This window comes from Orbicella franksi, chromosome 13 (assembly GCF_964199315.1).
Source record: "Orbicella franksi chromosome 13, jaOrbFran1.1, whole genome shotgun sequence".
Taxonomy (NCBI): domain Eukaryota; kingdom Metazoa; phylum Cnidaria; class Anthozoa; order Scleractinia; family Merulinidae; genus Orbicella; species Orbicella franksi.
Window position 1 is genome coordinate 8,787,529 of NC_138157.1, and position 25,398 is coordinate 8,812,926.

The 25,398-nt window shown below is 38.7% G+C and overlaps 2 protein-coding genes across 3 annotated transcripts; one reads left to right on the forward strand and one right to left on the reverse strand.

Moving 5' to 3' along the window:
* Nucleotides 1–4,232: 4,232 nt before the first annotated feature.
* LOC145464881 (uncharacterized) lies at nucleotides 4,233–8,117 on the reverse strand. Its single transcript, XM_081448682.1, has 4 exons — nucleotides 7,320–8,117; nucleotides 5,921–6,142; nucleotides 4,784–4,901; nucleotides 4,233–4,496 (listed from the first exon to the last, which is right to left on the reverse strand). Exons 1-4 carry the CDS (start codon nucleotides 7,853–7,855, stop codon nucleotides 4,239–4,241), a joined length of 1,134 nt encoding a protein of 377 aa, XP_081304808.1. The 5' UTR covers nucleotides 7,856–8,117; the 3' UTR covers nucleotides 4,233–4,238.
* Nucleotides 8,118–9,388: 1,271 nt separating this feature from the next.
* On the forward strand, nucleotides 9,389–24,476 carry LOC145465618 (coiled-coil domain-containing protein 102A-like). 2 transcript variants are annotated; one of them, XM_081449398.1, is made up of 10 exons: nucleotides 9,389–9,673; nucleotides 9,846–10,955; nucleotides 15,410–15,518; nucleotides 16,283–16,405; nucleotides 16,939–17,049; nucleotides 18,048–18,146; nucleotides 19,955–20,011; nucleotides 21,704–21,817; nucleotides 22,808–22,911; nucleotides 23,869–24,476. In XM_081449398.1, exons 2-10 carry the CDS (start codon nucleotides 10,189–10,191, stop codon nucleotides 24,023–24,025), a joined length of 1,641 nt encoding a protein of 546 aa, XP_081305524.1. In that variant the 5' UTR covers nucleotides 9,389–9,673; nucleotides 9,846–10,188; the 3' UTR covers nucleotides 24,026–24,476. The 2 variants fall into 2 exon arrangements, with proteins under 2 accessions (XP_081305524.1, XP_081305523.1); XM_081449397.1 differs by having other exon boundaries at nucleotides 9,389–10,955.
* The last annotated feature ends 922 nt before the right edge of the window (nucleotides 24,477–25,398 follow it).

A 25,398-nucleotide genomic window follows, 5' to 3' on the forward strand; every position in this document is an offset into this window, starting at 1 on the left:
TTTCTCATCCAATCAGAAGACAAACCAAAAGCAATCGAGATTCGCTCGCACACGGCCGGTTTCCCGCGCTTCGTGTCTACTGCATGCATTTGCTTCGAGTTTTGATTGGTTCTCTGAATTTTCTGCACGGTGTACTTTGTGATTGGCTAGAGTAATTACTAAGGTTTTTGTTTTACGACAATCAATTGAAAACCGCTCTAATTATCTAACAAGTGATAGTAATAAACTATTAAAAGTAAAAAGAGTTTAAGATAAGGTTATTTTGCAAGAAGGCTTTTAAAAACCTTTTTGGAATAAAAAGGCTTTTTTATTTTCTTATTGTTTGTTCACTAAATGAAGTCTTCATTGCGATAGAAAAAGCCCAGTTATTTTTGTATGATTAATGACATTAATTACAGATTAATTAGTTAAGTTATCATTGATTTAGGTAGCATAGATGACGTTTGTTGTGTACATAAAGCTAGAACTTAGTATTCACAAAGATTGACTCAACCAATCAGCATAACACTTTTCCTCGTAAATTGATAGTTCGGTAAACGGCAAGTGTCACTTGGAATCAAATGAAAATTCTTAGTGATATTTTCAGTAGCCAATCTTGCATACAGTATTCTAAATTAATACTTTGACGACACTCTATCGCCTTATTATCATCGGCCTGGACTCTTTCGGTTTCTTAGAGTTTCATCAATTCTCGTACTAGTTATAAAAGTCCCATGGCATCAACTGCTTTGAGACAACAGTAAAAAAATCACGTAAGTAGTATAGGGCGATGACACAGGTCTTTACAGCGTCCTTGCGTTTTGTATTGACTCTTTGACACTGTTTTCAGTACTCGTTGTCAAAAAGACGTTTTCACTTACTTATCTAGCATCTGATAACCGAGGTATTGCATAGTACAAGTTACATAAAAGGAAAACTGACTACATGAACTTCAAACCCCAGAGATCCAGAGATATCGCTCCCGTTTTGTGAGGCGTAGGACAGTTGTACCATTCATGGCTTGGCACAGCATAGCTTTTTAATCTGGCATGCCCCCGGTTAGAGGGTCATTCTGTGGGATATCAACCATGCAAAAATTACCATTTGTCATTATAGAGTAGATACCTCCCAGAGAACGAATAAAAATGAATTTAAGGAAAGCTTGGACCTTTAAAGGGTATTATAGCAGCCATAAAGTAGGAGAGGAACTTTTTCTCGTTTTAGGATTTGTTCTCAGCCTATTAATAATTTAAGGAATTAACATTTACAAAGCAAGAGATTCGTTTCCTTTAGAACTTCCTTTCAAACTTTATGAAGATCATTCCTTTCACATTCATTTGGAAGCGTTCCCACGTCATTTAAACTAGGGTAAAACAATTAAATACTACTCGGGCAAATTATATTGCCTTTGGTAAAATGAATAAAAGAAGCATTCATTGATTGAAAATATGTAATAAATTACGTCTTTCACCCTCCCTTTATAGACGTTCAACTCTGAATTTACTCGATGGTACCTTTCCGAGGCTCGTGGCTACATAGTTACATGCTCGCAAACGCGCATTGCAAGTGACCTATGTGCGTACGGCGCCGTGCGGACAATAACATGACAAAAATGAAAAGTTTTTAGCTTTTCGAGGTATGTGGCCCCGCCTTCTGGCACCTTCGGCGAACAAAGCACATTTCCTAAAAGAATTTCTAACACCAGATGCATGCAAATGTTCGCCAGTAAGAACAAAATGGAACAGAATCGCTTGCTTGTTTCCATGAATTTAAAGCTTTGACTGAAGAAATAAATTCTTGAAAAACGCCCATCTTAGCCTGAGAACAGGCTCCGGCTGGAAGCAGATCTCTGGGCTGGAAGGGCCGAGAAGGAAATGGTTTCCTCCCGCTTTCTCATCTGCCCATCCTCAACAAGAGAGCCTGTTTTCGACTAGAGAGAGCCTACCATTGGTTGGGTCAGCTTGCCTGAAATCCTTTATCCCTTTTCAGCCACAAGCTGCTCCATTTTTTTATGTCTTTCCGAGACATTGAGATAATTTGTTTTTTAGCGCAAAGGCGGTCGGGCTGGTCACTTAATTCGCCTTGATTTTGTACTGACTATCACTTTCATCAACTGGATCATGATGTTTGATTACATCTATACGTTGACTGGAATGACTGAAAAACCTTTCTAGGATAGTCATGACATAAATCTCGTAGAGAATGCTTCGGAGTATTTTTTTTCAACGGCTTAAGCAACTGTAAACAACTACAATAACCAGACCGCTACAAGATGTTGCCTTTGTGGAATGTCCCCAGATGATTGTATTTGTGCTAAGCGACCTCGATTGATTTGGTTAAAAAACTGTACTAGTTGATCAATCGGTAGAATAAAACGGCAGGGGCCACGAGCACAAAACGATTACAACCACAGGAAACATGAAAAGAGCTTGAAATTACCACCCACAGGATTTATTGAGTAAGATAATCTACACCACGAAATTGTCTTCTGAATATAATTTTTTTTATTTCCACCATTATATTAAATTTTACTTTATTTTATTAAGATTCCTTGTTGCCATGCGTCTGTTCAGTAATAGATCACAGAAAGACATCATAATGTGGTAAAAGCATCACTATTCAGTGACACAGTCGGCCATCGTCTCGTGTGTCACCATAGTTAACTATGGTGTCACTGATGTTCTTACCACATTTTGATATCATCTCTGATCTTTTACTGAACAGACGCACGGCAACATGGAATCTACTTGTTTTGTAAAATAAAGAAACCAAAAAAGAATGTTACTGATGTCATCTATACGTCTGTCATCCAATTGATCATAAGGCTTACTGGCTTCCTGGGCTTTGTTGCCTTTAACATTGATATTTTGAAAATACATTTATACATGGAGAAAAAAAAAATATAACAAACAAACACACAAACAAACAAACAAACAAAGAAATCACTAAGAACCAATCAAAATGTGAGAAGAACTTGACTTATAAAATTTAATTTAATTTTAATTTAATTTAAAACAGTTTCATGGCTAGTTACAACAGAAATGAAGTGAGATATAAACATACTTGACAACAATAATATAATCTAATAATAATACTGGTAATATAATCTGATTTTTTCAAAGTAAGCTTTTCTGTTATTTCTATGTTATTATTATTATTATTTTTATTATTATTATCATTATTATTATTATTATTATGAGAGTGGTTTTCAATTGAGTGTCGTAAAACTAAAACCAAACCAATTACTTACCAATTAGACTACTCAGTCAATCTCAAACCGTAGTAAAACCAAAACCAAAGCCAAAGTAATTGTCTAATTACTTTTGACACTCAATTGAAAACCGCTCTATTATTATTATTATTATTATTATTATTACTATTATTATTACTATTATTATTATTTTTTGGGGGGGGTTTACAAAATCAGATTCCTATGACACATATCTCTAAGGACATTTGCAATTATATAACAAAAAGATTTCAGCATTAGAGAGGTTTTCAATTGAGTGTCTAAAGTAATTAGGGAATTACTTTGGTCTTGGTTTTACTATGGTTTGAGATTGGAAGTGTAGTCTTATTGGTAAGTAATTGGTTTGGTTTTGGTTTTACGACAATCAATTGATAACCACTTGAAGATATATCAATAAATTCACAGATTCATCAATAAAACCAACAATCAAAACCATTTTTCTCCTCTGAAATTTGATACAAGTTGCCACGTTGGTGAGCTATGATCACAACAATGTGCATCTTTAATAATGAAGGTGGAGATAAATTTGTTACTGCTGACAGTGCAATAAACAGTAAACATCCCAGAAATTTAACACACCAACCACATTTACAATGACACAAAAGACTGAAGTTCTGCTGATGGAGAAAGGAACTTTAAGTCACTGCTGCTTGACGAAGTTGTTAAGTAAGTCAAACTTCTACTAATGGCTCTCATCTCATCCCTCATCATGCTCTGCAGGACAACTAAGGCAATCTACTAATGGCTACCTCCCCACAATGGCAACCTCTCTGCAGCGGCCACATGATTTCGTCCCAGTTTAGAGATCTGCTCTTGACCTGCTAACAGCAGCCACCTCCCCACAATAGGCAGTTAACTTTGTACGTGGGGTGGCCTTTGTACAGAAGTTTGACTGTATAGCCGAAGCCCTGTGCACTGCAACATAAGTTGGCATTAAATGACGACAACCAGCATGCACACCCCACATGGTTGCAACAGAAAATGTACACCCAACTTGCAGAGAGTGTTGTCATGGCAAACTGGCTCGTACAATCCGTAAATGCACACTGTTTTCCCTGTGTTCCTCCAAGTGTGACGTACAGGATACTAAAGATCCCTGCCAGGGCCACGGACCCGACATTAGCCTATTCATGGGCCAGTAGCCAATCAAAGCATTTTTGCCATGTCCAGTTGTTTTTCGTTGGACCAGGTCTATTCTTTGCACATGCATGTTCTGACGCACCTCAGATTCGGACAACAGGCAGGACCAGATGCGAATTTCCCTTACCTTGGCAGAAAAACAAAATAAATTCAATCATACCTCTAGTGAGCCATCTTACTGAATCTTTAAGAAAATTAAAAATAGGAAACTGTGTCTTTCCGAGCTCATTTATTGTTAGCATTCACACATTTATCTTGTCTGTTCCAAAACAATCTTAGAATCTGGGACAGACTGAAGAATCTAAAAATTTATTACACGTTTCATTAGGCCTAAAGGACCCTTTACACAGGTGATTTTTGGAGCAATTTATGTTGTGATTTCCACTACGATGTTTGTCAAAATATAGATCTCACCATGCCATGAAAGGGATACCATCCAGTATGACCACGAGGCATGGCATCATCTCCCCAAGGAGTACATGTCCCATAGCTGATAACACCGTTACCAATTTGACTATACTTCATGTAATATCTGAAAAATATGGACATATTATAAGTTGCATGTTATACACCACATAAAACACTGTCCAGTAGATGAGCTTTGACAAAAGTGACTACATTATCCGTCTGGTCCCGGTTGTTCGAAGGCTGGATAATGTGATCCACTGGATAAATCATTGTTGAGTGGATAAGTGTTAACACACAAAGTGTTGTTCCAGTTTTAGTACACATAGTTAGATATGGACCCAACATATATTTTCTTGTAGCAGTTATATCAAGTTGTTACTAACCACTTATTAACCGAGAGTGAGGTCTTTACGGGAAAATATCAGACTGATACCTTGCTGTATTGACCGAGCAATAACGAGGTCAATACAGCAAGGCTGAGGTTTGAGATTTTCCCGTGAAGACCGAATGTTCAAGGTTAATAAGTTGTTTATTATATGGCTTATTGCTTTGTTTTTGCAAGCCGGTAATCAGCCCATGAGCATTACGGGAGAATAATGCCCTAGAATTAGCCAATCAGAGCCCACGTTATATCGGCTACAAACACAAGCCATATAATAATAAGTAATAATAACATAATAATAATAATAATAATAATAATAAACAAATTACATTGCACCTTTTAGCATGCAATGATCAAAGGCGCATCACATCATAAATTCCAAAACTTATATCAAATTTTTAAAAGGTAGTTTAAAAAGGCATGTTTTGAGTAAGGATTTAAAATGTAGGAGAAGAAAAAGTAAGAAGAAAGGTTAAATCTACAGTTATGCAGTTGTGCTCTGTGGTAGGATTGTCACTCGGAAAACAACAGGAGTAATTTCTACCCCCTCCCAGAAGATAAGCAAAAAAAAGAAAAACCCAACCCACTTTACAAAGTAAAGGTCCAAAATTGTTCAGTGATACATCTTATTCACCTAAAAATGTCCAATCATATAAAATTTAACAGAATATTATCTTGACATTAAACAAGTATGTGGAGGTCACCAGTAAGGAATTTCTTTTATATGCAACCATACTGCACTTAAAAGGTCAAAATCACACCTGTGAAGCTCATGCCCAATTCCAAAATTTATTGAGCAAACAACTCGTCCATCAACAAACATGCATTGCCAATCTGAAGATGCTGTTAATGCAATGTGGTGCCACTGTCCATCATTGATGGAAGGTCCTTTCATGAACTTGTAAGGTTCCAAGGAGCCTCTGATGCAGCCATCAGGACCTACATGAAGTATCTGCCAGTGATAGTTAGGCCACCTGTTTGAACTGAGCAGGAAAACAACAAGGTAAAGACAAAGTCACATTCATTGACCAACTTAAGGTGAAGATGGCTTGATTTATTTGGCCAAATTGTTAATCTGTCTGCTGATGGAGCAAGATGCGATCATGCACTATAATCACAAGCTCTTGGCGGAAAATGACCTCACCACCAGACAATCTACTGGATAGTACCACTATAGCAACGTCTAGACACACAAGAACTGTTATAGGTCTTACAGATCACCTTTCGTCCCATGTACCATCCCAGAATGGGATAATCTAGCCCAGTATATTCAGTATGCTTCACTTTTCAGTTCACTTTTAGCCATAACCACTGGGGATATTGGGCAGGATATTCAGAGTGCTACCCCTGCTTAATGCTTTAAATTCAAAGCCTCTCTTATATGATACCTAAATGTTAAAGATGATTTCCAGTCTGTATTGTGCATTCTCAAGAGTTTGTGTTTGTGTTTTCTGTTTTGTTTCATGTAAGACATTACAAAATGTAGACATCTCGCAACTACTTACATGAAGTAAATTCAAAGTTTCAAAGCAACCACCATTATGGATACGAAGCCGTAGAAGCTTTTTGCTTCGTTCTTTCTTATATCACTTGATGAAGCAACTTCGCAGCTGTAAAAATTAATGAGGCTGTTGGAAGAAAAAAATTTTAAAGGTCTCAAAGATAAGGTATGTGGTTCGTAACGAATAACATTAATTCGCATTCGATCGAGTGAGCTGTTATAATGTTTATAAACATTAGGATTCTGAGACTGTGCAGTACGGACTGGAAATCATCTTTAATGACCTAATTATATTTAAAGGTCACTTCTGCAATTGTGATTAAGAAACTGCTAACTGTGTCCCTGTGCGTAAAATCCCATTTGGGAGTTTCTGCACAGTAGAGATTTAGATTTAGAAGCTTGTTCAGTTGGAGGGCCATGATATGGCATAAAAAGAACTTCTTTTCTTGTGAGACACAGGTAGTTCTTGTGATTTGCTACTCTTGCATGGTTGGTAGCAAATTACAGTGCAGCATTTTTTTCACCTGGGCCACTTGTAGTGCTAGTCATTTAATAAAGTCATTTTATACCTCTATGAAGATGTACAATACTTGACAATACCTGTGTACTTCAAAAATTTCAACAAACCTACCCTACCCCCCTAAGGATGTGACATTTACCTTACTGATTCGCTCTGACATCCAATAATTATCCCGTCGGGTTTTCTCTTGTTCAGTTTGACCCAAATTTCCACACTCTGTTTAGTCGGAGCGCGATCATCAAATCGAACCCCGTTGAAGCTTATCATGACACTTCTAGCCGCTCTTGGATTTGCCACAAACTCCGCACATAATCTTTCTCCTGCAATGCTAGAAAATCCATTGAAATTTCTGTTCTGAAATGAAAGAGCATGACTTGCTTTGAGATACAACTTCTTCCAGAATCCTTGCTCCACATCAAAGTTTTCACTTTCGTCCTTCGAGGCCATGACGTGATGAAAAGCTGAACACTGTGAACCTTGCGGGAGGTGCAAAAGATGGTTGCTGTCGCCCTTAAAACGTCTTCTCCAAATAACATTTTGGTTTGTTACATCATACAGTCTTCTACACGTGCATCCTAAGTTGAGAATATCTTGAATAGCCGCGAGGTATCCAATCGTATGAAGCCAGATTTCCTCGGGAAGGTTGCAAAATTCCTCTACATCACTTTGCGCCATGTTGTGTTTACGTTGCCTCGATTTGATGCGGCCACAAACCGGAAATGAAAGAGAAGGAGATATCCATGTAAAGGAATGACATTATGAAAGTGAAAAGAATGAAATCGTTTAGGTAAGGAAAATTATAGCAACATTCCTTCAAAGTGTTCGGGATCTGTTACAGAGACACTTAAAAGAACAAGAGCTTAACCAATTTTAGAAAGAAATCGTAGGTTTACAAGTGGATTTGAAACCGATCCAAGTTTTATCTTGTCTTTTCTGTCTTAATGGAGTGTTTGGTCTCACTTCCATTCCACAAGAGTCACTGCTGACGAAATCCGATAGGGGATCGAGTAATTTTGGTTTTCTGTGGACAAAAACCTAGAACCAGAATAATTTTAAGTGATAATTTTAAGACAATTTCTCATGGTATCTCGAGAAAATAAATTTTAAAAATCAGAGAAATTGTGCAACACAGGTAAAATTTCATTCTCAGTTTTATTTCAACAGTACTTTCAAGTGTTTCATATAAACTTCAAAATTTGTTTTCGACCTTTGGACTTCTTAAATTTTCATTGGCTATATTTTTAATGCGAAGTTCAGGACAGTGGTCATACATTCATGGAGGTATTTTTCGACAATAATTTTTTCTGATTTTTAAGCTTACCTCAATGGTTGTAAGTCATGTTATAATATGAGTAAATGTCAAGCATGACCCGTCGGCTACTGATATAGACAGTTCCCGCTAATACAACGTCTATAAAATAAGGGGCACCCAACGGCATAATTCGGTAAAATGTCTGCTCGAATGGAATGTTTCTTAAAAATTTCGAAATTATTTGCTGAGCGATGCTCTAGACTTTCCGAAGTTTTTTGGAAACAGGCGTAAGTTTCCTTAAAATTTTCGGAATTGATGTGCTCACTTTTTGTCAGTGTCCCATAATTTTCGGACCTCTTTTTTTGTTAGCTAAAATTTTCGTCTGTCGTAATTATCCTAAAAGCTGCTGAAATTTTCGGTGATTACCAGGGGTCATCAGGAACGCACGTCAACCGAGCACCCCTGTCTGTCTTTCGGTCTGTAAGAGAGAGCGTATAATTTACATCCTCTAACGTTTTCGGATAAATAGGTTTTACACCTATAATATTCGGACGAACATTTATATTGCCTTGTATATTTGCAAAATTTTGATAGGCACCCGTATAAAGAAAACACTTCGCCTAAAATTTCTAGGGAAAATATGGCTTCTTCCTGTCCTCAAACTTTCGACAAGACCCATCAGGATCTATAGCTAAAACTCTCGGATGAACATGACAAAAAAGGACCGTAGAACTTTCGAAACAACCATGCATAGTTCCACTAAAATATTCGAACAGATAAATATTTTTAGAGCAGTTCCAAACAAACTAAACAGGCTTCTAGAACATATAGAAATCTATTTTAGACCCTTCTGACGTAATTGGTAATTTGGAAAGATTCAGTCTCTTTGGGTGCCCCTGTAAAATATGTTTTAAAAATATCAGGTCAGGGGCATAAAAGCTAACTCTTTTGGCTCTTTTCGACACCGGAAGCAACATCATTAAAGATTCAATTAAGCGAACACCTTGAAAAAGCGAATGCTGTGTGCATGTACAGCTGTTTGGGAAGTGGAGTCAATTACTGTAATCATCAGAATCTAATCAAACTGACATGTCTTCGCGCCCAAAGGCCGTCAAAACAGGCACTTCACTTCCGGTGTGTAGTTGCAGTTGATTGACATGTCTCCCAAAAGCCAGTCACAAATTTTGTAAAATGGCGGCTTACGGACCTTACGTGAAACACAGCCGTCTGTGACCTTCTAGGTCAGTTCATGTTTAGTGAAACCGTTAATTACTTTAGTAGTCGCGGCCTTCAAAAACACAGTTATACTGTAAGCTCTGCATGTGAGAAAGTTCAATAAGTTTGAAATTTGTGAGAGAATATCGCAGTGTCCGTCTACAATATGCGTGAAGGTTTGAGATGGTTATCTTGCAGATTCTAACAAGTGACAGGAGAGCAATTTATAGCGGTAACACCGAATGTGATTTAATGCATCTGGATGTGATATGAAGTTAATGATCTGAGGCGATCTGCACTTTGGCTTTTATTGCTGGCTCATTATTGTGACTTGAAATCCGTCAAGTTTGGTAGTCGTTCGATCCACGCTTGTGAATGAAGTTGTCCCTTAAAGTTGAACTTACAGAATATTGGAGATCAATCGATCTGTTTGAATTACAGATTTATCACAGGTGAATCAAGGAGCAGAAGTTTCTTACTTCACTGGAAGCATCTTTGCACTAGAATTCTTCATCTCTTTCGGAGGCGCACTTTACTCAAGATGAATGCAAACCCAAACATCCAAGTTCAGGCTGTAAATCCAACCAGACAAGAGAAAAAATCTTCAAGTGATCTCCCTCTAGATTTCACAGAAACAGAAGATCTGGATGCCAGAGATGAGCTAAGGGAGCGAGAGCTCGAAGAAGCTCGAGCCAGGGCGAGTCAAATGGAGAAGACAATGCGATGGTGGTCGGACTGTACAGCAAACTGGCGTGAAAAATGGGGCAAAGTTCGCGCTGAGAGGAACAAAGCTAGGGAAGAGAACCGACAGCTAAAACTTAAGCTTGAAGCTGCAGTGAAAGAAATTTCAAACTTAAAGCGTGAAAGGATTGCAGCGCAAGAAGTTCAAGTTAAACTGGAAAAGGAAAACGAGAAACTCGAAAGGGAATTGAAGAAAGACAAGCGTTCGATTCCGTCCGCTCGCGTCGAACCTTCGCTGAAAGGGGAGTCGCCCGATTTTGTGGACGGTGGACTTAAAAATTCCAGCGTTTATGAAACTACAGTGCCCAAATTAGGAGCCGAGAAACAGTTTATTGAACAAATACTTCAAAAGAACGAGTATTACGAGGGTCAAGGTGACGATGCAAATTCGTTTGAAAGAAGTCATTCGGTTCCCGCTGACGAACGGAAAGGAAGCCGGCCAAATGCCAGAAAACAGAAATCCCATGATCATGGTGAAAAGCAGGTTGATGTGGAGAGCTCGCAGCAATTTGTTCTAATGCGATTAAAGCTTGAACAAACGGAGAAACTGCTTTCTGAGGAGAGAAGGTGAGTCACAGATATTCCTATTTTGTTATTATTATTACAACAGGAAATTAACAATTTACACATTCCTTTGCAAGGTGTAATCCTCATAAGCCTGTTAAAATTCAGCTTAGAACCAGACTGCATTATTTATAAGAGCAACATACATTTATTATATATCACTAAAAAGTACTTCGGTGTAAGTTCTGGAATATCCTTTGGTAAACAAAATAAATTTTAATAATTTGTTGATTTAGTAATTTAAAATGATTATATTTTTCAATTCTATTGTACATGCTGGGCTAAAGAATGCTCATTATTTTAGAAATTTATTGTTGAAGAAGAAAGCATTTCAGTCTTTTGTAACCTCTGTTATTTGGTCTAGATGTAACAAAAGACAGGAGTTTTTACAGACAAGTAATTACATATAGTCACAACAACCATTTTATTGTGTCATATTCATTTAGCAAAACTTAGCTTCTCTCTGGGAGATATTTGGAATATATATTTTTTCTTATTATAACCAAATAGCAGGTTGAAATCCTCATCGGCTATTAGAGTGTTCAGTAATCGAAGACTAGAGCAATTTATATTTGTTATTTTTTCCATTAAGGTCTAGATAACAGCAGACACGTAAAGATTTTAAGGAAAATGACCAATTTTTTAAGTTTACAAGACATGTTTCGACAGAACTTCTGTCATCTTCAGTTGAATGATTACAAAGCAAGTTGAATAATAAGTAGACAAAAATGCTAATTAAGACAAATAGTAACAAGAGAACGTGAAAAGGTGTACATTAAAAGAATAATTTTAGATTTACATGGTGTAGTTGCTGATTGAGGCAAGGTAGTTCTTTTTGAGTATGGATAGCCTCCTTTATCTTAAGTTGAAAGCTGGTAGTGGTGTGATCTAAAATATGAAAGCAGTCTGTTGAACACAATGAGCGACAATGTTCAGAATTCTGAAGATGTTTGAAAATGTGAGAGGCCTTATCAACAGCTAAGTGCTCACGTACGCGTGTGGAAGAATGTCGGGTGGTTTCGCAGACATAACAGGCATTACAGCCCGCACATGTAAACTATAAACCACATGTGAACGAAGCCCACCGGGGATAGGGTCTTTCACACCAAAAAGGTTACCTATCTTAAAGGAAGAAAAAAAAGAAGAAAAAAAAAAGAAGAAAAAACTCGACATTCTCAAATTTGGATTAACACATTCCATCCGTCCACCAAAAATAAACGAGTCAGATGTCTTCACATGCTTTGAGCTTATCAATCACACCATGGCAAAGAACTTGAGGGACACCAAGCAAGCAGGAAAACTTGTTGCAGACCTTTCTCATTTAGCCCATTCTTATGTCTCTTCATACCGTCCAACAACTGCTGACCTCAAGAAACTCAGAGTTCTTAAGGAGCTAAAGAAGAAAAAAACATTGTCATTTTAAAACCAGACAAAGGTAATGGTGTGGTCGTCTTGGACTGAACAGATTATGACCAAGGTATCCTTAAAATCATCAATGACACTTCCAAATTCTGGCCCATCAAGGAAGATCCAACTTTACTGAGAGAAGGTAGACTGCAGTGACTTCTCCGAAAGTTGAAGAAAGATGGTCACCTTGCCAACGAAGTGTACGAAAACATCTATCCCAAAGGCTCTCAACCAGCAAGAATTTATGGCCTCCCTAAAATGCACAAGGATTTTGCACCTAACTCAACTCCGCCATTTCGCCCAATTGTGTCTTCTATTGGAGCCTACAATTATAACCAGGCCAAATATCTATGCGATCTTTTGGTGCCGCACATTCCAACTGAACACTGTGCTACAGACAATTTTACTTTTGTACAGGACATTCAATCTTTATCTATGTTTGGTAAATTTATGGTTTCCTTTGATGTGGAAAGTCTCTTTACTAACATACCTCTTGAGGAATGTATTGACCTGGCGGTCAATTACATTTCCGAGGGCAATCCCGACCTTAAGTTAAGTAAACCTGAACTTAGAAGCCTTTTCACTGTAGCAACCGCCCAGACCCATTTCTTATTTAACGGTTCTTTCTATGACCAAGTTGACGGTGTGGCCATGGGGTCTCCCCTTGCTCCCGTATTAGCCAATCTTTTTATGGGGCATCATGAAAAACTATGGTTGGAAATTTTCAATGCTCTAAAATTTTATTTTATCGTAGGTATGTTGACGACACGTTTTGTTTGTTTCACTTGGAGCACGATGCTGTTATATTTTTTGACTACATTAACTCGAGGCACCCCAACATAAGGTTTACTATGGAAAAAGAACTTAATCACAAATTACCCTTTCTAGATGTTCTTATTGATAATAGTGACACTAATTCTTTCCTAACTAGGGTTTACCGTAAGAAAACCTTTACTGGGTTATTAACTAATTATTTTAGCTTCACCTCGTACTCGTACAAAGTAGGTCTCATTAGGACTCTTGTTGACAGGGCCTACAAGATCAACAACACTTGGTTGGGGTTACACGAGGATATAACCAAGCTTACTGAAATTCTCAAAAAGAACCTTTTCCCTGCCCATTTAATTGAAAAAGTGGTTAACCGTTACATCACTGGGACCCATAGCAATCATTGTCCCCGTGGCTACCCCCTTACCACCTCGCCCACGTTTTACTTTAAGCTGCCGTACATAGGCCATTTTTCTGTCATCACTCAGAAGAAGATTCGACACTTAATCAAGCGCTATTGTAATGATTTAGACATCAAATTAGTTTTTTCTTCCTTTAAGATAGGTAACCTTTTTGGTGCGAAAGACCCTATCCCCGGCGGGCTTTGTTCACATGTGGTTTATAAGTTTACATGTGCAGGCTGTAATGCCTGTTATGTCGGCGAAACCACCCGACATTTTTCCACACACGTACGTGAGAACTTAGCCGTTGATAAGGCCTCTCACATTTTCAAACATCTTCAGAATTCTGAACATTGTCGTTCATTGTGTTCAACAGACTGCTTTCATATTTTAGATCACGCCACTACCAGCTTTCAACTCAAGATAAAGGAGGCTATCCATATTCAAAAAGAACTACCTTGCCTCAATCAGCAATTACACCATGTAAATCTAAAATTATTCTTTTAATGTACACCTTTTCACGTTCTCTTGTTACTAATTGTCTTAATTAGCATTTTTGTCTACTTATTATTCAACTTGCTTTGTAATCATTCAACTGAAGATGACAGAAGTTCTGTCGAAACATGTCTTGTAAACTTAAAAAATTGGTCGTTTTCCTTAAAATTTTACCATTAAATACAAAGCATACTTTTTCGAAGCAACACCACATGTGCTGTGGTGAAACTAAAAGAAAAGACTGAACATGAACTGTCATACAGAGTTATAGTTTGTATGATTTTTTCCGAGGGGAAGTGGGAAGCGGCAGGTATGTGTGGCTCTGAAGGATATGATTTCTGATTTTGTCTGAAAAAGGGTATAGAGATGGACCAACAAGGTCTGAAATAGCGTATGTTTTTCACTCTGGCTTGGCACTGGGTATTTTGTTAATACAAGCAACTATCTTTTCTTCCGCACCAACATTGGCAAATATGTAGCCCTTTTTCAAATGTTTACACAGATGGAACCTATTTCTGCTTAGTTGTCGTCATTTATTAGAGCCGTGGACTAATTTTGGATCATGTGTATTAAAGGCATCCCTGGTCGAGTGTCGATCGATACCCTCAGTGGATACTCCATAACATCTTGATGGTGTTGTTCAATGTCTCAATCAATACTTAGTCATCACAAGATTGACACTTGATTGACATCTTGATGGACACTTGCTCAACACTCAATTGACAGTTGGTCAATAGTTGGCAGAATGTCGACAGACTCATATATATCGATTGACACTCCATGTCTTATCTGTGAAAATAAGTCCACTGTCAACGGAGTGTTTACTGAGTATCAATGTAGATGTAGATCAAGTATTGATTGAGATGTTAATGACTGTCGATTGAGGGAAGGGGATTTTTTTGTCCTCAAGGAGTACAAAAGCAATTATATTATTGTTAACTTGATGATAACTAGACACTGATGAAAGAGAGCACTGTCATTCCTTTATGGTCAGCCTTAAAATTTTTTGAGCATGGGGATATGGAATTTGGAAGATGAACTTGTGCTACCATCAATCTTAGCAGACCTCTCCAGAAACATTAGTTTACTTCAGTGGGTTCAAAAGGTCACATCTGTGGGTTGTGATTGGTAGATTTTGATCCCCTATGATTTATTTATTTCTTTATTTCAAGGTTATTTAGTTGTCATCATAATTATGATTAATGGCAGCCAAAAATGTATTCATTTGTTAGGTTTTGAAATTTGGGTTTGCATGTTATGTAAAGGGGTGGTAAGAATACAGTAACAATTTTTTTTCTTTGGGTAAATACTGTATACCTGTCACAAGTTGAATAGCCCTAGCCTGCTGCCACATGCTAATTTAGTGTTCCTTTGTTCTCCTAATAGTACCAAACAAAATCTCCTGGAAGAATTAGATGGCATTCAGTCAGACCTCACTGCTTTGAAGCTGAAAAATGAAGAGCTTAAAGTTAATCAACAAGATTATTCCCAGGAGGTTTGTTCAATCTATATGTGTTATTTGCTGGGCAAAATGCTCAGAGAAAAAATGGTTCCTGATGTCTTGAGTATGACCAGAGCCTGAATACAGACGACAGAGTCCTGTATATACAGTGGAACCCTGTCTTACGGTGACCTTGGTATTACTTTGCGGTGGTGTTATCACGTAACATTTCTTGTCTCACAATGTTTTTGCCCTTCTGCCCCCTTGATTTTAGTCTGCAGTAATACTTAGAGTTTGATTGACTAACCATTGCACCCAGAATCATCAAAAGGTCCTGCTTTTAGCACTGGTTGCAGCCATTGTGTTATTTCCTTGGACAACTCAGTTCTTTACCTTGGAGGTTAAATGAGTACCAAGACAAACTTTAAGGGAAGACATGTATTTACAAAATAGGGGTAATCTACTATGACATCCTCCCATCTAGGGGAGCAGTATCTACTCCTAGTCATCCACTACAGAAACTTTGCTATGATAGTGCAGGTCATAAGGTAAAGGTAAAGTCTCTATACAAGCCAAGTGGCCCATCAGGCCGGCGCTTGTTGCAGGTTTTCTGTAGCATGAAGTGACTCGGAGTATTTCTACTCCTCCCTGGATAGGATGCTAGTCCATCGCAGGGTTATCCCAGGCTTCAAATCTGTGGTATCCATTTATACACCTGGGTAGAGAGAGGCACTGTCTTGCCCAAGAACACAACACAATGTCCCCGGCCAGGGTTCAAACTTGGACTGCAAACTTAACCTTCATTACTTAATTTGCAGCTCTCAAGGCTCAGGAGCAGACATGAAAAAGAAGTTGGAGAGCTTAATGCAGACTTAGAAGATGCTTATAATTCGACAAACAGTTCTGCAAACACTCGCAAAATCAATGAACTAAGAGGGGAGGTAAGTGGCAAGACTGGGTATATAGATTTATTTTGTCTATAATTGTGAAAAAATCTGGTTCTTTCTCAAAGTTAAATACCTTTGAACATGCGGCAACAGGAATGGCCATCAACTTCAATATAAACTTTGTGTCATGTAGTAGACACCTGGGTAGCAATGGAAACGTTTCTTAAAATCTTCAGGTCTACATAGTTTTGCTATCCCAAGATTATGATGTGTCACTTAACTATCATTATAGTATTCTGGACATTTTCAGGTGAAAATGTTACAAACAACACCCAAAATGTAGAGAATGTCAATTATTATAATGCCCAAAATGGTCCTTTGCACCTTCCATCAGTTTTAATGTTGAGTACTCCTTGGGGTTTGTGAATTGCAAATTAAAGGTATTGAGCTATTAATACTTTTGATTAACTTGCTCATGTATTCACATGATATCGATCTCTTGTGGCTGAATTTAAGATCCATCAAATGAATACAATTAACACTTAGCATTGATTGCACTCATCTTTCTGCGTCCTGTGATTTTCAAGATTGAAAGATTGCAAGCTGAGAACACACAGGAGTGGAGTAAACGTGATAAGTTGGAAAGTGACAAGTTGGCCTTGGAAAGGGAGAACAAGAAGTTGAGACTGCAAATTGAGGTACTGTGATTCAGTTGCCTGAGAATACAGACATCTTTGTTTACATGCTCAGAGCTTCCATGTAAAAGATGTCTGTAAGTTGACACATTGCAGTATATCCTGGGTTGGCAGCGTCTCAGTTTTGAATTTTCACACAACAAGAGGTGCTATTTGAATCACTGCAGAGCTTCTATGATCAGTATTTCAAGTTGAGTCTTTATCCCTTGAGGTAAGGTACAGTCTGTATATGAGCCAAGTGGCCAATCAGGCAGGTGCTTATCCCAGTTTCAATAATATGAAGTGACTAGGAGTATTTCTACTTCCTCTTTGGATGGGATGCTAGTCTATTACAGGGTTATCCCCAGGATTAAATCTGGCAGTGCCCATTTCTACACCTGGATGGAGAGAGTTAAGCATCTTAGAAAACAGAGAAAGACTTGCAGGCTCAATTTTCATTTTGTCAACTGCTGATGCTATGTACTGCATCTGCATCTGCGAAAACATGTGGCATGATCGCATCAGCTGCTTTGATCAGGATGTCCTTTGATAATGTCAATACTTTGGAAAAACAACCAAATATGAGCAGGAAGAGGGAAATGATTCCTTTCAGCCTTCATGACAGTCGAAGAGGCCTTAGTTTTCATTTGTACTTGGATTTTCTGCATATGCTGACAACCACAACTACAGACATCATGTACTGGGAGACTGGTCACGTGAAAATAATAAAAAAGTAATATTTCCATTTATTTGCTGTTCAGTTGCCATTCTTTCTGATTGAACAGGCAAGCAAAATTTTGCCAGGGCTAATATGTCATCTAGCATACTTGCTTGACTAGGAGAAAAAAACAATATGGATCCCTGTTCTTTGCATCTCAAGTGCCATTGTCACCAAGAAAATAATATTGACTTACATGCAAGCTAGGCCAAGCTGATCTGACTACTGCATAACCTTTATTATCAACAGAATCCCTCTTAAGAGTTAACAAATTATGTTAATTTAGCTGTTGTTTTGTTTGTAGGACTTGTCATCTCAGTTGAGTGACTCAAGCAAATCATCTAAGGGTTTATTAAGTGCTGATGTCAAACAATTACAGACCCAACTCGACGAGAGGAACAGGGTAAGTTAGAGACTGTCAGTCAGTACGCAGGTAGTGGAAGAACATGGCTTTTAACCCAAGTCACAAGTTTCAGCTGAAGATGTAATCCTCAAAAATAGCATGCATGTATTAATTATCATTTGCTTTAATTAGGAACTACCAGACAGTATAACAAGCCTCATCTGAATACTGGCTTATGATACTCTGTCAACTTTGACAACCCTCGATGGTTGAAAAAAAAATGGAGGATCAGTCTTTTAATTTCGTTTCTCCCTATAATGGCCTAACAGTGAGGCTATGCTTGAAAGTGGTACCTTTTTCAGGCTTCAGGTGTATAAAAGGGTAGGGATTTCAGAAGTTTAGGTAAATGAAAGGGTAGGGAAATCTGTCATTTAGTCATTTTCAAGGGCCTTTAAGTAAAATATTTCAAACAGATGCACCTTGTGGTGTATCATTTAATTTATTACGCACTACATGAAAATGACAAGAAGATTTCGTTTTTTGGCGACTTATTCATAATACAGGTCAGTTATGATAGTATCAGTGTGAGAGGGGTTATTTTTTCAATTAAAGATATAAGAAAGGGGTACCTTTTCTGTCAAAATAGTAAGGGGTTGGACCTTGGGGCAGAGCCCTGGGGTGGGGGGGGGGAGGGTACTTTGGGAATTTCTTGGTGGGGATGTGCCGCTGGGACCCTGGAACCCTTAGCCTATACCAGAGCTAGTTCAGCTAAATTTTGCTAACCTATACTAAAGTAAACTCCCCAAATCCCCCCATCTATGGACACTGTTGAGGCTGATTTGCGTAAAGTTAAACTTGCCGATTTGTTTTTTTTTATATTTTTGAGTGGCAATTTCTGGTTTTCTTACTCTAGATAAAATCTTCAACCAACTGGTCAGTTTTGTGAAAAATGATACCCTATTCTAGACCCAAACGCTCTGATTTATATACCCTATCCTAGAGTAAACTGCTTGAAAACCATACCCTTCACAGCGGCACATACCTATATAGCCCATATATGGCAGTCCCCCCCTCCCCCCCGGGGGGGGTGGGTGCAGAGCCTCTCAGTATAAAACTTTATAGAGTAACCCCTGCACCTATTGTAGAGCTGAAGGAGTTCTCAATTTGCTTAGCAAACTGGGGGGTTTTAGTCAGTATTTTAGAGTGGATGTCTAAGTACCATGTCTTCGTGGAAAAAGTTATGATATTATTAATAAATGACTTCAAAGTCTTATAAATCTCAAGTAGATGGAGTGCAAAGACAACCTGTTTTAGAACCTGGCCTTCAGGCAATAATTGACTATCCCAAAAGTCATCTGACTCTCCCTCCCAAATGTCTTTAAAGACATTTTCTTCAAGAAACTCCACTTGCCCTCCAGACAAGCAAAGGACTGCAATATCCACTAGCCCTGGATTTTCTGTGTGCACTGGGGAATTGGTGACTTTTCTTTGTACATACATACCACTCATCAGGTTTCACTTATGATACACTCTGTACTTCTACAAGCTCCTATCACCTCATGATGAAACTAACTGAGCTATCAAGATTGAGTCCCTCTTATGTACATGTAAATTATTTAGAAATATGTTAACTCTGATACACTGAAGGTGTTCAACAACCTTGTTTCAGTGCCTGTATAAATATTCTTCCTGCCTGTACGAACTTGACTGGCCTTGTTTATGTTAGCTGGTGCTGGTTTTCCAAAAGATAGTGTATTTTCTTCTGCCAACACTTATCCTCTGGATAGCAATTTGTGTGGTGGATAGCCTGATCTACATTTTGAACAAACGGGCCCTGCTTTATACCACATGTCATTCATCTTTCACAGGAGCAGCAAGAACTGAAGTATGCCTACAACAAAGTCAGAAAGCAGCTTCAGGAGAAGGTATTTTACACATAGTCTAGAAATTATTTTGACTCTTAAATGGTTGGAGGCTAGGAATTAGGTGATTTTCCCCACCACTGACCAAACATCAAGGGACTTATACTGCATTTTAAAGTACATCAAGTTAAAGAATTATTACATTGTACAAATTGTATTTCAAAATATGTTTTTCATGTGATGGGAAGAAAAAATAGGTAAGAAAAGGTAAAGTACATGTTGGGCCAAGTGGTCGATATTGCTGGAGCTTATCCTGGTTTCCAAAGCGCTAAAAGGCTAGGAGTTTTAAAACTTCTTGGATGGGATGCTAGTCCATCGCAGGGTTACCCACAGCATTAAATTTGCCACTACCCATTTATATACCTGGGTGAAGAGAGACCCTGTGAGAGTGAAGTATATTGCCCAAGAACACAATGCAATGAACCCAGACCACTTGAACTATTTGAACCCAGACTTCTTGATCCAAAGACTAGCACACTGACCATTAGGCGACTGTGGAGAAACGATCTTACTTAAGGCGGAATTGTGTGAGTTGTTAGTTTTGCAAACATTTGATCCAATTGGTTTATCTCATTCCACAATGACAGCCACTGCTTGCTGTTCTAGCATTGTTAGTGTTATACACTATCTTTCCACGCGGTATTTTAAATGTCATGTCATGTGACCAAGGACGGCAGTTATTTTTCAGGTAGCGCCAATTGTCCCTCTTTATTGCAAAAGTGAAACTTTACTGTGGCTGCATAGCTTTTAGAATTACACACAGGTCGGTTCAACAAATATCATCTGCTGTTTTCAATCTACAGTAGTGTGTTTGTCAGGGTTCAGATGTATTGCTTCTCCTTAGCGGCTTGTTTATTTCTTGCCGTAATTGTGTCTGTAAGAGAGACCAGAAAGTTCCCAAGTTAGTGGCTATAATACTCCGCAAATTGTAAATTTGTAACAAAAGAACCAGGAAAGTGCTCAAATATTGCTGCAGACTCCGTGGCACCTAATGAAAAGCGCAAATTAATTTAATCAGTCTTTGAGGAGACTCATTCAGATTGGCCAAGTAGCGCTGTTTATTTTCAATACTTTTCGTTGAAACGCTTCTCAGCCATCAATATCGTTGCGTGTTAATTTTCGAATTGTTTTATTGTTAACAACAAAGGTGGCAACAGAAAAAGAAAGTGGTATTTCGTGACTATCTGATAATTAAATTAGTTCTTGTTCATCGGTAAAAATTTGCATTTTTAGTAAAACAACATCATTTCTGCTCTGTTTCTTCGTCACTACACCAGATATTTAACGTTCTTTCATTTATCTCCAAAAAACAAGCACATCTTCCATGTGTTGGAGAAAACAAGGGTTTCATATTACATGCCTTTGCGAGGAAAACAAAAGTATCAAGTTACAAACTTGGCGTGAAGAGCTAAATTGCCACATTTGCTGCTTCAACATATTATTGAATTTAAAATGAACGAAAATCAACGTAAAACACCAGTAGTAATTAATTTGTTCGTAATTTTTGAACCTTGAATGAAAATACAATCTTGAAACATACACACTGCAAAGGGGAAAAGCCCTAGCAGACTAACAAGGTAGACACAAACCGGAAGTGAACCAAGCATGGGTGAGTACTTATGGGACTACCGTGCCAGAGCTATCAATTGCGCTCTGCGCTATCTGAGATTGTCTCACTAGTTATTTTCTTTCAAGGCTGAGGAACTTAGCCACTCCAGAAAGCGTGTTGAGCAGCATGAAAATGAAGTTAGAAAACTACGAACAAGAGTGGAGGAGCTGAAAGTAGATTTATCAAAAGCTGAAGATGAGGTATGTCTAACATTAACAAGCAAACCTTCTTTGATAGTTTGAAAGAAATGACAATAGATCATGTTTGCTGTAGGTAGTGTTGGCTGACGCTATGGGCCAAGCCGATATATTGACCGACACTCGGCAGATATGTCGGCAGAGTATCAATTAACACTCGTCTGATACATGGCTGATATATTGGCTGGCAGTCGGTTGAGAATCAGTTGAGTATCAGTCGGATGTCAATCAAGTATCAGTCGATATGCTGGCTGTTACCCGACCGACAGTTAACCCACACACACATCAGCTGATGTATCAACGGATTCTGAACAAACACTCAACAAACGCTCAACCAGCACTCAACCAATACTCACTCAAATGACACTTGGTTGGTTGTTGGCTGACCGATTAGATATATCAGCCATGTATTGGTCCATACTTGGCCGATACAAGGCCGGTATAAGGCTGATACTTGGCCGACATATTGACTGAGTGTCTGTCGATATATCAGTTGATAGTGTTGACCGACACTACCTACAGTAAACATGATCCATGATTATTACTAATGACTGAAAGTAAATTATTGTAGCATTCACAACTGAGAGATGGGTATAAATTTGTGTGTTACAAATGTGTTATCACCATTTTGAAGAAGCCAGACTGCAATTAAGTAGCCCTGTTTCCCTGCCTTACTTTACATGCTACACCCTTAGTTTTAGTTTCAGAAATTTGATGACATAAAATGCACAAAAACATAAGTTGTGTGACACAAGTGAAGTAATTAAATGTTCCTTGTGCAAGGTGCAAGTGAGGTTAGACTTCACCATCTTCAAAGGGAAAACTACTATCCCTCAACCATTCCAAGAACTGGACATGACTTGTTCTACAGAAGTTGAAGTCCTGTTTTCTTGAAGATTAGTTTAGTGCAAAACTACCTATGATGAAAGATGCCCTAAGTCCTGACCATTGGTCCAAGTTCATTAACTGAATGATTTATTTTTACCATTCTAGCTGGACTCACAAACAAGCAATTTAAGAAAACTGCAGCGCAATCTGGATGAGCAAACGGAGCGTGCAGATAGCTACAAAGTTCAAATAGAACACTTAAATTCAAGGTAGGTAGAAATGGACCATAAGACGTACAAATGGGTCTAAACACCCCACTTAATTGGAGGCTTACTTAAGACAGTACCTTTTGACAGACAAGATCTCTTAACTCCTGGCATTGCAACTTATTCACAAAAGATTGAGGGGCAGTTATGCTTTTCAGGTGTTAGCGTACCCAAATTCAAATTTAGCCAATCAGAAGCCTTGACTATTACCCTGATTCGTCGTGATGTTAAAGCCACTCATGCAATATCCTAGGTCACTTTCAAGTAATAATGAGCACTTTTTGAATCTAGAAACACTTTACAACCTATGGGGTACTTCTTTTGGAGGACTACTGTTCCCAGAGTTATTTAGGGTGAAGCTTTGCAGTCTTTCAGCTTGCATAAAATGAAGATTACTTAGGTCATGTTCACTGCAGGTAGTGTTGGTCGACACTGTCAAGCGATATATTGACCGACACTCAGTTCATATGTCAGACAAGTATCGGCCTTCTATCGGTCAAGTGTTGACCAATATACAGCTGATATATATCGGCCGACAATATATATCGGCCAGCAGTCAGTCGAGTGTTGGTTGAGTATCAATTGAAGCTAATTGAGGTGTTAGTCGAGTTTTGGTTGGGTATCAATCGAGATGTTGCAGATATGTTTGTCGGTCAAGCGTTGGTCAAGTGACAGTCAACAACAGTTGTTGGTCGAGTGATGGTCAACAACAGTCGGCCGATACTTGATCAACATTCAACTGATACTCAACCAACACTCGACTGACTATCAGCTGATATATCAGCCTTGCATTGGCCGAGTGTCGACCGATGCTTGGGCCAACATATCGACTGAGTATTGTTCAATATATCAGTCCATAGTGTCGGCCAACTCTACCCACAGTAAGCGTGATACGAATGCCTTAGGTGTTTGTAAGATGATGAATAATAAATGGTATACTATTTTTTGGTTATTTGTCAGATTACGAGCTGGAGGAGGTGCAGCCCCCACTCTGAATTCAAGATATAATGGAGGCAGAAAATCCTCCCTGCAACTGTCATCAGATGATAGTGAAGAGGAAACATCATTTCAGTATAAACACCAAAACATCAAGCGAGGTAGCAATGGAGCCTGTTAAACATCCAACTACTTTTAAGCTTGCCAAGAGGATGATATAGTCGTCTGTGACACTGGAAGTCCAAAAGGTTGTGTTGCTTTGAGTAGCTGTCATGTGTGATGATGCAACAGGAACTGAATCGCCACCAGCAGCACTTAATAACTAGTCTTCACAGCTTCATAGCACAGTAGTGGTGTGTTCACACAGACATTACCTTTTTAGCCAAATTCTGTTTTCTGAAGTTTGTTTTCGAATGGTAAAATGCAAGTACAGCCAAGCTAAGGTGACCACCATTAGTTTTTAATTAGTAAAATCTCAAGAGTTGAACATACTAGAGAAATTCTCGGGGAGGGGCCTCCCATATAGCCTGCGAATGCAGACGTATTTCCGGCTGTCACTTGTCTCCGCCAAAAATAACGTCTGTGAACCCGAGCCAGGAAATGATTTCTGTGACGTAATGACTTTGTTTCTCCTTGGCCAATCAGATTCCATGATAGAATGAAACTCAAGTGCTCCTCGCAGCGAATACCTCGCGCAGTAGTTCTGGGGCTACTTGAGCTAAACTGTGATTGGCTTAAAATTCCTACCTCACAGAAATCGTTTCCTGGCTCGGGTTTGCAGACATTATTTTCGCTAGGGACAAGCGACAGCCGGAAATACGTCTGCATTTGCAGGCATCCTCCCATATAAAAAGACGGGATTGCTTGTTGTACCTTTTAGGGGTTAAAAACACAGTTTTGGTACCTCTTAGGGTGTCCAGCCTCAAAAGGTCCACAGTGGCAGCTTTTGCAGTACCTTTCAGGGTATTATAGCCAATTATTATATGGCTAGCTCCGCGAGCGGGCAAGATGAATCAAATCCTGCGTTGTGATTGGCTACCCGAGCGGGCAAGATGGAGCAATCTTGCCCGCTCGGGAGTACCGGCCGTGTCCCGCAAGAAAAATTTCCCCGAAAGCCATATAATAAATCCTTTATTGACCAAGCTTGTTTGGTCAAAATGTCTGGATATTGGCCTCGTTCTGTTTTTTGCGAGTTTATGGACCTCGACTCCGTCTCGGTCCATAAACTCGCAAAAAAAGAACTTGGCCAATATCCAGCCATCTTGACCTCACACTTGGTCAATAACCCATATAACATATATGACAGGAGATGATGTGTTGTTTTGGGAATTGGTACCTCTTAGGCATAAAAAACATTTCAAGCCACACCCAAAAAACAGGATCTTGGTACCTCTTAGGAATTGTTTTCAAAATTTCAGACAAGCACCCCCGCCCTTATTATATGGGAGTCTCCCCCTCGGGGAGGAATTATGCAAGAAAATCAGTTACACATGAAAAGCAACAAACAAAAGCAATTGCCCCTGACAACTTCATCACTGTGCAGACGACCAGGAA

Bases quoted from the DNA above. Each gene is read 5' to 3' on its own strand.
- LOC145465618 (XM_081449397.1), top strand. From the start codon at position 10,189: ATGAATGCAAACCCAAACATCCAAGTTCAGGCTGTAAATCCAACCAGA. The intron at 10,956-15,409 runs GTGAGTCACAGA...TTCTCCTAATAG, and splicing joins CTGCTTTCTGAGGAGAGAAG to TACCAAACAAAATCTCCTGG. The intron at 22,912-23,868 runs GTAGGTAGAAAT...GTTATTTGTCAG, and splicing joins ATAGAACACTTAAATTCAAG to ATTACGAGCTGGAGGAGGTG.
- LOC145464881 (XM_081448682.1), bottom strand. From the start codon at position 7,855: ATGGCGCAAAGTGATGTAGAGGAATTTTGCAACCTTCCCGAGGAAATC. The intron at 4,902-5,920 runs GTGTGATTTTGA...CATATTTTTCAG, and splicing joins ATTGGGCATGAGCTTCACAG to ATATTACATGAAGTATAGTC. The intron at 4,497-4,783 runs GTGAGATCTATA...TTTTCTGCCAAG, and splicing joins GGTATCCCTTTCATGGCATG to GTAAGGGAAATTCGCATCTG.